A 12,571-nucleotide genomic window follows, 5' to 3' on the forward strand; every position below is an offset into this window, starting at 1 on the left:
TTTCATGCCTGTGTACATGCGCCGCTCTCTCCCCACAGAGATGTTTTCATACGGTATCACATTGTTTGTTGACCCCTCGGTTTCAGCGGTTGCGACCGGCTTACATGAATCGCCGTGTTGACAGAAATGATGCGTGTTTGCGTTTTCACTTGCACCTGTGGGTTTTTTATGTGTTTCTTTGTTTATATGACCTCACCTTTGCTCTGTCTTATCATAATGATGTAAGTATTCATTGCACAATGAAATGGATGTATAATAATGACACCATCTGCGTTCAGATTGGTTCCCTGTGAACTTTGCTTTCACTACCTGGCACAGAATCTCTCAGGAACATGAGCGCTGACTGAGGATTCAGTCAGGCGCACAGGCACCGTTTCTGTCTGCTCTCCCGTCTCCATTACAGACTAACTGACTGAATGAATGTTTTGTCCTGAGCTGTTGGTAGTCGCTACTCTGAGGAGAACAGAAATGATCCAGGTGTCTTTGCAACAGCAGCGCTAACAATAACACCACTTGAAACTTGTTTTCACTTCAGTAGAAACTTTTCTTGTAATTTATTTTCCTTATTTCTTCCTTTGGATATTGTTTCCTCTCTTTTCCCATTCTTTGGATTGGCTTAGTCACCAATACAATATATAGCCAATAATATAGGCTACATTTCAGGGCCGATGATTTATCATGCTTCACTGTTCATAATTGAGTCCAAGAAATGTAAATAATGTGAAGAAGTAGTATTCTTCTGCTAAAAATCTCAAAATAATAATGATAGTAGTTGATCATTCAGTGACTGAGCAGAACAAATACATGGCATGGAGATGACTTGATGACTCCACAATTCCCACCTCTGCCATAACCCCACACACTATTGCATGAAGAGTTCACCCTGTTAATCCATTCCTAACATTTTTGGCTTGCGTCTTTGGTTTTTGGAACTCCAGGCCTTGGTGATGGGCCAAGTAAAAAAAAAAAAAAGAAGATATATAGTGTCTTAGTTCACAAATTTACTGAGCTATTAGCATTTTGCCCGCTGTGTAGCTAACTGATCTCAGGATGGACAGATGGGGAGTGAAGAGAGGACTGAGATCGGAAGTGTTTGAAAGCCTGATGGATGGGAAAGGGAAGCGTATACATTAGATGAAAGAGCAAAAGGAAAGTGTTGCGAAAGGGTTATAAATACACAGGGAGGTGGACGGATACGTGCCCCGCAGTATGTATATATTTCTGGATTGGCTGATCGACTGAGAAGCCTTGCGTCTGATCTAATTTGTCAGCACTTCTCGGCTCAGTGTTTTGGTATTGGCATAACAGTCTCATCCTTTCCTCCCGCCCTCCTTCCTCTCCCTGCCCTCCTGCCCTCCTGCACTCTGTTCTTTGTACAGCACCACAGAGGAAATGTTGATTTTAATCACTAGGCATAATTAATTACCATCCTCCCTTGTTAAGAAAATAAAAGCCTCACAGCCACATAGTAATTGGCGGTGATTTAACTCGCAGTCGGCTGCAGGTGAGTTTTGACGAGTGTGTGCGAGATGAATGTGTCTTTGTGTGCGATAGAAACATGCAATCACAATATTATCAGGGAATCCCAAGGTCTTGCATACCCTTGAATTTTCATAACATAATGAATAAATGTGGCCATAAAACTTTATAAAACTGCTTCAGTAGCGGGGAAAGTATTCAGTATTCATAACACAGTGAGGCAATAACAATGATGAACAGGCTTCGGGTTGCGGTTTACATTCAGTGATGGATTTGAGAGCTTTAGATTGCAGTGAGGGCTTTTTACAGGTAGTTAAGATTCCATTTCTGTTTAGCAAATGACCTCCATTTCCAGAAGGTCCTGAGCTTCAGCTTTACTCATTTATTGCTCCATCCCCCATTATAAGGCGCTTCGCTACACCACTAACGCATGGATCTGCCGCGCTGCCAGTTATTTGCATGTGCCGCTCCTTACAAATTTAACACATCAGATGTCTCAGAATCAGTCGGAGGATTAGGTGCTTTCGTGAGGAACTCAGCCAGAGCAAGTAATGCTTAATTACCATTAATTATCCATTGCACCGAGACACCCAGAGGATTATATGGAGCCCAAGAACCGACAAAAGGAAGCAGAATATCGTCAGACCAGTTGATATATAAAACTGTTGGGCCGATTAATGCTGCACTCAAGTGCTTTTTTGTTGCAACAAGTCAGAACGTGGAAGCAACATGGAAGATGTTTGTTCTGACTCGGGGGCTCCATAGGACAGGTTGAATAAATAATAAAGGAAGATACAAGAAAAGCTATATCATCACATCAACTGGTGATTTTGATTTTAAGGAATCTTTGGATCAGGGACACGTATTCATCTCTAGCCAGCGGACTCTTCGTAGCTATTTATATCACCGAGCTAAGTGCCTTTATGTTTCTGCTTCACCAACATTCAACACAAAACATGTGGCGCAAAAATTGGTGCGCCTCCAGTAGTTGGCAGGCGGACTAACAATTCGGGACTTTGTTGGCTTTGCCTGCACAGTGACCTTACACAGCATAAAACAAGTCACCTGCAGCGCTCCGCTGTGGCTTTGTAACGAATATCTCTCGGGTATATGTTTCAGTCAAAGGCTTTATGTTACAGTGGCGTGCCACGGCTCTGTAGATGCAGCATGCAGTCGGGGGACACAGGAGCTCCAATCCACTGAATTTGGGTCATTTATACCTACTTACTAATTTTATTCCTCATCATTTTGAAGGCAATACGGCGTGTTATATGGAAATTATTGTGGTGTTCTTCGACAGTTCCTTAATGCAGTTATTTTATGCATTTTCTTGGCCGTATAAAAGCTTTGGCATGGCGCAGCGGCCAGATCGCTCTAGCGAGCTCTCAATTTATCCTTCTAAGGAAAAGTATTTATTGCCTCAAAATGCATTTCATTAAATAATTGCTTAGAGGACCGCTTAATGCTAGCAGAAATATGAGTTGTTCGGAGCTAGATCCTCGCAGATGTTTTGCGCACTGGCCCAGCTTCATTACCGAACCGCCCTGGGATTGAAAATAATGGTTGAAGGAAGAGCATTTAAATGTAATGAATGCTTTTACAAGTACAGACAGACAGACAGTTCAGCCGTTTCAAATTGTTTTGAATTAGACTGTGTATAAACCTTTATACAGATGAAATATCGCCAGGCTTTACATAGATATCCGGTCATAAATTTGATCACACCGGCGAGGCTGAAACTATGTTTTATGAGTCTGGCTGCAAATGATGTATGTGCTTGTGTTGTGTGTGTGTGTGTGTGTGTGTGTGTGTGTGCATGTATGCGTGCGCGTGTGACAGAGCCTGTCTTGCAGCAGCCATGGCTTGGCAGGTTGTAGTTTTCCCCTCAGAAATCAGCCGCTCTCTGAACTGTTAAATCACACTAGAAGCCAACCTTTGAGAAGAAAATTAATTACTTTCCCTCCGCCTCCTCCTCCTCTCATTTTTTCCACATTAACCCTCCCTCGCTCCTTTTCACTCTCTTTTCTTACGCTCTCCCTCTTGATTTCCGTCTCATAATAGTATAGAATAAGTTTAGCCACAGGTGACTTTTTTTTTTAAGCTAACAGTGAAATGGGCTGTGACGCATTAAGTCTTTTCCGTCTTTTCCGTGCCTTGTTTGAAGTTTGAAGGCTTTGATACCCGCCTAGATTAAGCGTTTGTGATTTCGCAGTGCGTTCGGGTCCCGTTTTGGCAGATACGCCTCGCCCACAAACTCTGCTGCAATCATTAGGTTGTCAAGTTTTTGCCGTCACAATTGAGAGCACGCTTCATTTGAAATCAATGAAAGCTGCTCTCCTGCGTCTGTTGCACTTGTGTTGGATAGAGTCTTGCGGATGCGGCCAAGATAATAGATCAGCCGAACCCACCCCTCAGTGGATGATACTGCCATTTATCATCACGGTCGTCCACAACACTGCACACGTAGCAGAATTTGAAAGGAGCCGATGGTTAGTCTTTCCTGAACACACTTCATTCACCTAATTTGTGCTCTGTGCTCACTGGCCTGGGGGTATCTTCCGATCAAGATCCTCACAGCAGGCCCTTTTGCTTTTCCTGGTCTCGAACTGATTTGTCCTCCTCTTCACCCTTCTGCTCAGGTTCAGACAGAAGATGTTGAGAACGAGGAGAAACGATACGCCCTCTTCCTGGAGCTGCTGGAGGCTGCGCAAAAGTGGGAAGACTTTCAGCTCCTCATGCTTCTCCTACAAGCCTGGCCACCCATGATGAAGGAGGACGTGTAAGACAAACGTCTTTTCATTGTTCTTTGGTTCTTTCAGGATTAAAGCAACATTACGTCACTTTTTTACCTTCAAATAACAGCTTTTTGATGGTGCAGTGTCTTGTGTCTTGCTAATTTCGCCATAATGTTGCTTTAATGCTAAGCTAAGCTATTGTACTGCTTGTTTTAGCCTTATATTTAATGTACAGATATAATATGTGGTACTGATCGTCTCATCTAACTCTCCTTTAAGCGGTAATTACTCGCTCAAGAGTTGTTTATTTGCATTCCCGTGTTTACAGCTCATTAGCACCTGCGTTTCTTGCATATCCCTACATACAGGATTTCTTTTTTTTTCTTTTTCAAATACACATTTTACAGGCAGGCTTTCGGAGATTTAAAATGCAAATACCCTGTCGTTGCAGGTTGTGTGCAGGATACCAAGATTGTCGCAGCTGATTTACTTTCTTTCTATCCTCTCCTCGCACCTAATTTAATTCTCTCTCCTTCAACCTCTTCTCTTAATGCGTTGGTGCCCCCTAAGCATCTTCAGTGAATGTCACTTTTTAAAGTTAAAATGCAAAGTGGGTGCTTTTTCATCAGTTTGGGTCCAAGCAGACTCTTATTCAGGCTTAAACTAAGAGAAGAGTGAGAGTGCTTAACAGTCAAGCAGGCACTTTAAACAGGGCGCATACTGTAGTTTGTTCATTAACAAAATCTGGGACAAATGAAGACACTACGAATGAGAATGGACAGTAGTGCCTCTTATCCCTCAGGTGCCTGCACATAGGGTTAAGAGTTGGACATGAAGTCTTCACAAAGCTTCAGGGTCCTGGCTTCTCGCAGCTTGTATGTCTTATGCGCCTCAGCAAGTGCAGGCTTTATTATTTATAAGTGTGTAATGATGTGATTGCTCTTCCACCGCTCTATTGTCCTTGATTAAAAGTGAGCAGTGCTCGGAGAACCGGCGAGACAATACAGTGTTTCTCAGTCAGGGGTTTATTCTTACGGCTCAATCACGGCAGACTGTTTCATTGAGCAATTTAAAGTTAAGTTCTTCTCCAGTAGTTGTTAGAGACTCACAAGGGCAGACATAAAGCTGTGTGTGAGTGAGCTTTATAGACTCTGATGACTTTATCGGTTTGTTGATGAACAAGACTCGTACCCCTCTTCCACCGGTCAAAAATCCCACTTTAACTCATTAAGATCGGACTTCTGTGTGCAATGGGAATGTGTAAACTTGACTTTCACCTCGGCTGGGCTCGGCTTTGATCCAAACGTAAGACCCGGGTGACGACACGTTATCAACATCTGGTGGTGGCATGTAAATATGGAAGGAATTTGGGATGCGGTCTGTTCAAGGGCGTTTTATTTCCGGACACCCTGCTGAGCCCTGTTCATCCCTATGGTGGTCTTTGGTGTTTGAAGCCAAAAAAGCTCGACTTCCCGACTAAATTTTTAAACTTTTGTTGCATTTCCACCACATCTGAAGAAGCATAAAGATTAGGCAAATACGACTATAAACAGACTAAAAGGCACCCTGTTTTTCTTTGTATTTACTGTGATAGGACTGTTTGAATGGATGCAAAGGAAACATGAGGAGCTTTGATGGTTTTTTATCTCTGTTTTAGAGCATAAAAGCTAATGCAATAAGCAAAAAATGCCCCTTCTCCTCAGCTGATGAAGTACGTCAGTAAACAGCTTCCTAATAAGTTCATGGTCTCAATCAGTAGTTCAAAGTCTTCTTCAATAGAGCCTGATGTTCATTTTGTAATTGGTGCCATTTAGAGTGAAATAGACGATAAAGCAGGGTGTGCTTTAGGGCATGGCTACCTTGTGAATGATAAGTTGCTACCATGGTGTGTCCTTGACTTGTCAGTCAGAACCAATCAGATATCCTCCCTCTCGTTCTACGTCGTAGGTCCTTGGACAGCAGGAAGTACTTTCTCCAGAAAAGTTTTTATGTGGAAACATTTCATTAGATGCAGAATCTGTTATTTTATGCCTCTCCACAGGAAAATGGAGAAATTGTGCTGCCTCGCACTAATTTTTGTGCTCAACACTCGAGAAAGCTGCTTAGTGTGGAGGTGAAAATTAATAAAAGGGAGACAATTACAGGGGAAATATGTTTTTTTGAGTTGTTGAAGTAAAAGAATCAGGAGCAAGTGTGAATACAGGCTATTATTCATCTTTGTGTTTTGTTCTGGACAATAGAGTTCTGACTGGGTTTGTGTGAAGCCAGTGTCTTTCCTGGCAGAGCAACACTGGACTGGGAGGCAGTAGTGAGAGATGGGGATTAGGGTTTGGACGCCGCAGCTGCTTCAAGTTCAAACCAGGATTTCACTGACACTCGGCTGACTTTGTGAGTGTAACAGCTGTAGTGAAACCATCACTGCAGGGACAGGCTGCTATAATCATTCCTTTTATCTGCAGACTGAGCTGCCGTACTGTATTTCAGATGTAAATGCAAACATTATGCTGAGTACAAAGTCGGCTTCTGATTATGGATTTTGTTTCTTCTTGTCTCTTTTAGTCGTCCTCATTTAAATCGCTCCAGTTAATTTGCTGCAGCGTGCATACATAACCCGACGCTACTTCACTGTAATGTGCATCTTTTGAAGCGGAGAAAGGCTGAAATTGAGGTCTGATCTGTGTGCAGTGTGCATTTTATGTGCTGTGGCTGCTACATGCGGCAGTCATAATCTGGAACACAAAACTCAGAATAACTTAACCTTCGGATGCCTCGTTTAAGATGTTCTGCTCAGACTTGAGGGTGTTACCTCACGCGGTCATCCCTAACTACGGTCTGATCCTGCGTTTAATCCTGGTCGGGATGGAGGTGTGTTTACTGAGAGGCTGTTGAGGGGAGATTTGTTTCTCCACAAGAGGCTGTTCTGGGAGCTATATTGAGTTGCATCTAAAAAGCTTAGCCCTTAGTCTGTCCGCATAAACTGAGTCATGATTCAAAGCACGGATGGAGGCTGGCTGTGACTCACACTGCGCCCTGTGACAGATTTGGCGAGCGCGCAGACACTCGTGGTCGCATGCAGCAGTACCTCCCTGTCCCCCCTGGTAAAAGCACAGGAAGCAGCACTGTGCCAGCAGCACAAGTGGACTCTTGTCTGTCCCCATGGCCGCTTCGTCTGAAGGTGAAGCAGCTTGTTAGGACAAGACGCCCCAGTAGCTGGATGGAGAGCTGCCTCTTCTACTGACAGCCGCACACAGGAGCCCTGCTGTTCTCCCTGCTGTCTCTGTCTCTTCACCTCTTTCCTTTCTAGCCTCTCTGTCTCACTTGCAAGCTCCTTTCTATCAAACACACACACACACTCCTCTTTGGCAGACACAGATAGGCAGACATATAGGATCTTTCCTCAGGGTCTCCTTCCTCTAACACGCTTTCCTAAGACTCACTTGAGCAGCCTGATCTGACGTCGGGCTTCAACCACTTGACATTTTTTTGATTTCTCATCATAAAACTGAGGATTTATCAGCATGTTGCCATCTAGCCTTTATCTTGGGAAAACAACCAGAGTGAAACAAAGCACACATTCATATCAGATTCCCCTCTCGGCTCCAGTCCCCTGCTTTCCTTCTCTGTCTCTGTTCAGTATTAAAACGTTCCATATATTTATTAATATAGCAGCAAATAATGTTTGCTATGTAAAGATATGCACGTCTCCGATGTCGCCATGTTGGCAATGTTCCTACAGCATCATAATTACTGTGGTTCCAGGAACAACCAATCATGTTTCATACTGTAGCTTTGCAACCCTGGAAAACAACCAAGAAAATACCCACATGGGAGAAGTAAGCATACGTGGTTAACATTTATTATGGGTCTATTTTAACCCAAACCTTATTTTCCTAAACCTAATAAAGTATTGTTGTTGCCTAAACCTAACCAAACACTAAGAGAAGCGCTGTAAGAGCAAGATGCAACCCCCACAAAATGACTAGTTTTGCTATCATAATTTGAGCCATTTGGTCCAATACAATATGGAAAGTCTAGAAGAGCTGCAAGATTAAATAATTTAATCTCTATTCAGGTTAGCTGGTTGCTAAACAGGAAGTTAGCTGGCTCGGTTGATGGTAATCTCTAGTGCGATTGCTCTACAGGCCCCAGACTGCAGAAGATCTGGGTATTTTTGTACCTGGGAAGTAATATTCAATACTCTGCTTGTCGTACTAACGTGAGCAACGTAGCATGTCAACACTTACCTTCTATAACCTCAATATTTAGAGCCTCACCGCTTCAAAATGTGTTTTTTCACAACACATCCATAACCACTAACATCAATGATGGCCTGCATTTAGGGGAGCTCTCATTTAGCTTCGACTCTTTGCCATGTTAATGATCATACTAATAAAATTAACGACTTAAACAGGATTCATCCTTCAACCAAGACCTAATTAACGGATAATGAGTCGTTCTGTGGTTTCCGGTCTCATGTTGTCTTGCAGTGACTGATATCTATCAATTAAAATCCGTGAAGGTCATATTGCCTTAGCGTCACTGACATTTGCCGGCCTTGGCGGAAGCTAATCTGTCACTCTGGAAGCATTAGCAAACAAAGTGACGCCTGTCACAGCTGACAGCTGTCCCCCCGGTGTTCACACAGGGAGTCGGAGAGAGAGAAAATACAGCATGTAGGTGTTAAATATTAACTGTAAGAGTATTGTGGTCCAACATCTTTCCTCCTCACTTACACGCCGAAGTCAGAATTCATTAGATCGTCTGCAAACCTCTTGACGATTGTGGCCGCCTGCTCACGTCGGCCTGTGATTCGGAGGCAGGTTGATGCTGGTTTGCTTATGCGGCTGTTGTGTTTATATTATTCATAATGTACATTTTCGAGCAATATGGTGCACATACAGAAGTCAGCTGCCGTGTCCCAGTCGTTGTCGAACAGGATCACCATCTGGTGACGCTGCATGTAGTATCACAAGTTTGCATCTATTCTGGATGTTCCTGCTTTCCTCTGATTTACATCAAAGCTGTGTGCTTCTCTGGATCAGTCTTGTATTTACCAGTCTGTGATCTTCTCTCTGTATTAAACTCACAAGACGCAAACACTCGTATTCACATTCACACGTCTGTCTTGCTCTCTGTCTCCAGGGCGCAGTCGGAGCGTAACCCTTGGGTGGTGCTGACCTCGGCCATGCTGACCCACTGCAAGGGATCGGAGGTCAAATTAGACCTGGGTCAGCAGGTCGTCACCATGGTGCGATCGCTCTATAACGCCAAACACAAGCTTCCTGCAGAGGTAAACAGCAAACACGCCTTGGATAACTGTGTATGATGCCCGTGTGGGCTTTTCTCTCGAGTAAGTCGATAAAGTCCACAAAAACACTTTCACCTGTTAACAGTTATTGATCAGAATGACTGGCTGATTCTATGAGTACATGGAACAGAGAAATAATGTTGCAGTTTGAGGCAGTACAGCAGTGGAGGAGTGTAACTACGTAAATAAATTTCAGGTACTTGTATTAGTGTTTTCATTTTATTCTAATTTCTACTTCTACTCCACTATATATCATAGGGAAATACTGCACTTTTCACTTGACTTAATTTATCTGACAGTTATAGTGGCTAGTTAATTTTTTTTTGTGACATTTTAGTCAATAAAATATGGCATATTGTCTCAGGCTGGTTCATTTGGTCCGGACCAACTGAAAAAAATGATATTGTCACATTTTAGTTCTGGTTTACTCATTGATTGGACAGTTTTGGCGTTTGTCATCCTGCATCATCGGCGCATCAGCAGTTTATGCAGCCCTTTAGTGCTTCTGATGTGTATTTATATCCATTTTCTGTGTCACAAATAACACTCTGATTACTGTGGGATTGCTGTCACAAACTTTTAATGGACTTTAATGAACTCCCAGTACATGGAGCAGCATACAAGCACAGCAGGGTGAACATCTTTTGATCTATTAATCAGCGAAAAAGGGCAAGAGAACTGGCATGATACATGTTTTGACATAAATACACAGCTTGGCTACAGATTACAGTTCAAGTTCAAGATCAGCAGACGGATTAATTAGTGATGAAGCGCTCAAAATCATGCTAAAATCCCAAATCCATCATAATGAATCCTGTGGTTGGTCGGCTTGCCATCACGCCGCAGACAATCTTCACAAGAGTCCGCTTGGAAGCAGACCAGCACCCACCTTTTCAAGCGGTCTCGGTCCAGTTGTTTGGTCCGCACAAGGGTTCGGTGGACAACTTTCACACCAGCCAGTGTGAAAATGTCCATCGCCAGGATCCATTTTAACCAAACTACATAGGTTGGGTGTGAAATCACCGTTAGAGCGAATGCTACTTAAGTCCGTGCATCTGTGATAATAAAGGTATAAAATGATGGGAACACCCTGACAGCAGCAAATTTTGGACAATGAGTACTTTTACTTTTAAAACTTTTAAAGGTGCACTACGTAGTTTTGAGAAAGAAATTTTAATAAGAAGAGAAAGATCTCCATTGACAGTTTTTATGTCTAAACAGACTAAATAAACAATCTCTCTTCTTTTTCGTGACTGAATAAAAGGACAACACAGTTTCACGCTGTTTTACTTTGTTTATATGTGGCGGACCCTGCCACCTTTCTAGCTTCAAACAGAGTTCTTGGGACCCTGTTTTCCTCTGAGAACAGCTTGTTTATTCAGTTATGGAAAAACGATAATGATAAAAAGTGCTGAGTTCGTACATTTACCTCATCAATATTGTAAATATTAAAATTCTGAGTTTGTATTTCTTCTCCCAAACTGCACTGTGCCCCTTTAAGTACATTTAGTTTGTTTTATACTACCATTGCGACTAAAATAAAAGATCTGAACACTTCCTCCACTACGACTACAACAACAGCGAGAATAGTGAAAATTAAAAGTAAAGTCCTGCTTTTACACATCTTCAGTTCATCCTCTGTCACCGTTGTTATCAAAAACATATTTCTAAGCTTGTCTGAATTCAGCGCGACCTGACTGCGCTGCCACCGTTTCACCCCGTTTCTTAATACAGGAGCGCAAAGCTATTAAGAGTGTAACCCGCAGCAACATGTTAGCATCAGCTCAATGCTTTCTGCGACGTGCTATAGGCACTCGCGCGCGCTCTTTGATATCTGACGGCTATTCATGCCCTGCTGAGCACCATGGAAGTGGTAAGCCTAATGCCATTCTGTACGTCTAGCGCCAGCTGACTGTGATATTAGTTTAGCGCTAATGCTATTCAGTGTGAATAGGCTAGTGTCTGCCTGGCTGTCTAATATTAGTGTGGGAAGGGTGGGAGGGGGCGGGAGGTGGAGGAGGAGGCCTTTTACTCTGTTCTGAACAGCTTTAATTTGAATCTGCTGGAATGAAACCGCCAGAGCATGGGGGAGTCAGATTGCATTGTGATATCCATATATTACTGAATAGGACTGCAACAGCACTGTGTGTGTGTGTGTGTGTGTGTGTGCGTGTGTGTGTGTGTGTTTGTGTGCAGACCTTTTTAAAAGTATTATGTTCCTGCGTGTCTGTACAGTATATGCACATCGATTAACCTTCAGTGTTCCTCGCCTACTCTCTCCCCTCTGTCTCCTGCTCTCCCCTTTTGTTCCTCCCTCGCTCTTTTTCTTTTACTCTGCCTTCTGATTACCTTTCCGTTTTCATCCCACTTTTTCTTTTATCGCTCCCCTTCCTCCTTTCATCCATTCATCCCTCATCCATTCATCCTTTCATCTCTCCCCTTCCCTTTTCTCTCTCTCTTCCTCTCCAGTGTATCAGACACATAACAAGCCTGCTGCTCCAGAGCCAGCCGAGCCTCCAGCAGCCCGCACTCAAACTGATGGCTGAGAGCGGAGACGAGCGACTGCTGCAGCTGACTCGGGATCAGATCAACAGCATGACCGCAGTAAGTGTCATCGTAATAGTCGGCATCAAGTGTCCCACTCCATGAACCGCAATGTAGACGAGATATTGAGTGATGGGTTAATTATTTAGTTGTTAAAACATGATGAAATAATGAATGTGCATTTCAAAACTTCCCCGAGCTCAAGGTGAAGGCTTCAGGTTTCTTGTCTTATCAAACCAACAGCCGAAACCAAAGTGTTTTCAGGTAGAACGGCAGCAAAAATCATCACATTTTTGAGGCTGGACCGACCCTTTTCGTGCTCAAAGTATTAAATCACACAGTAATCTTGTTTTAATGTTTGTTTTTACTCCTGAACAAGTGAAAACTCATGCAAATTACCTTTTATTTTCCAATATATGTTATTTTTATGCAGTTATATAGATGTTAATGCAGTGAGTGGACACCATACATCAAAAGTGATTCAGATCCAGACAGAAATATTTTT

General features: G+C 43.0%; 1 protein-coding gene across 1 annotated transcript in view; it reads left to right on the forward strand.

Moving 5' to 3' along the window:
• nbas (NBAS subunit of NRZ tethering complex) overlaps nucleotides 1-12,571 on the forward strand; it is a 162,866-nt gene that overhangs the window by 137,807 nt on the left and 12,488 nt on the right. Inside the window, exons 48-50 of the mRNA XM_084376963.1 lie at nucleotides 4,119-4,258; nucleotides 9,357-9,504; nucleotides 11,992-12,126. Coding sequence (XP_084233089.1) covers nucleotides 4,119-4,258; nucleotides 9,357-9,504; nucleotides 11,992-12,126 — 423 coding nt within the window. The remainder of the gene's footprint in view (nucleotides 1-4,118; nucleotides 4,259-9,356; nucleotides 9,505-11,991; nucleotides 12,127-12,571) is intronic.

The sequence above is a fragment of the Pagrus pagrus genome (assembly GCF_965226575.1).
Source record: "Pagrus pagrus genome assembly, chromosome: 16".
NCBI classification, from domain to species: Eukaryota; Metazoa; Chordata; class Actinopteri; order Spariformes; family Sparidae; genus Pagrus; species Pagrus pagrus.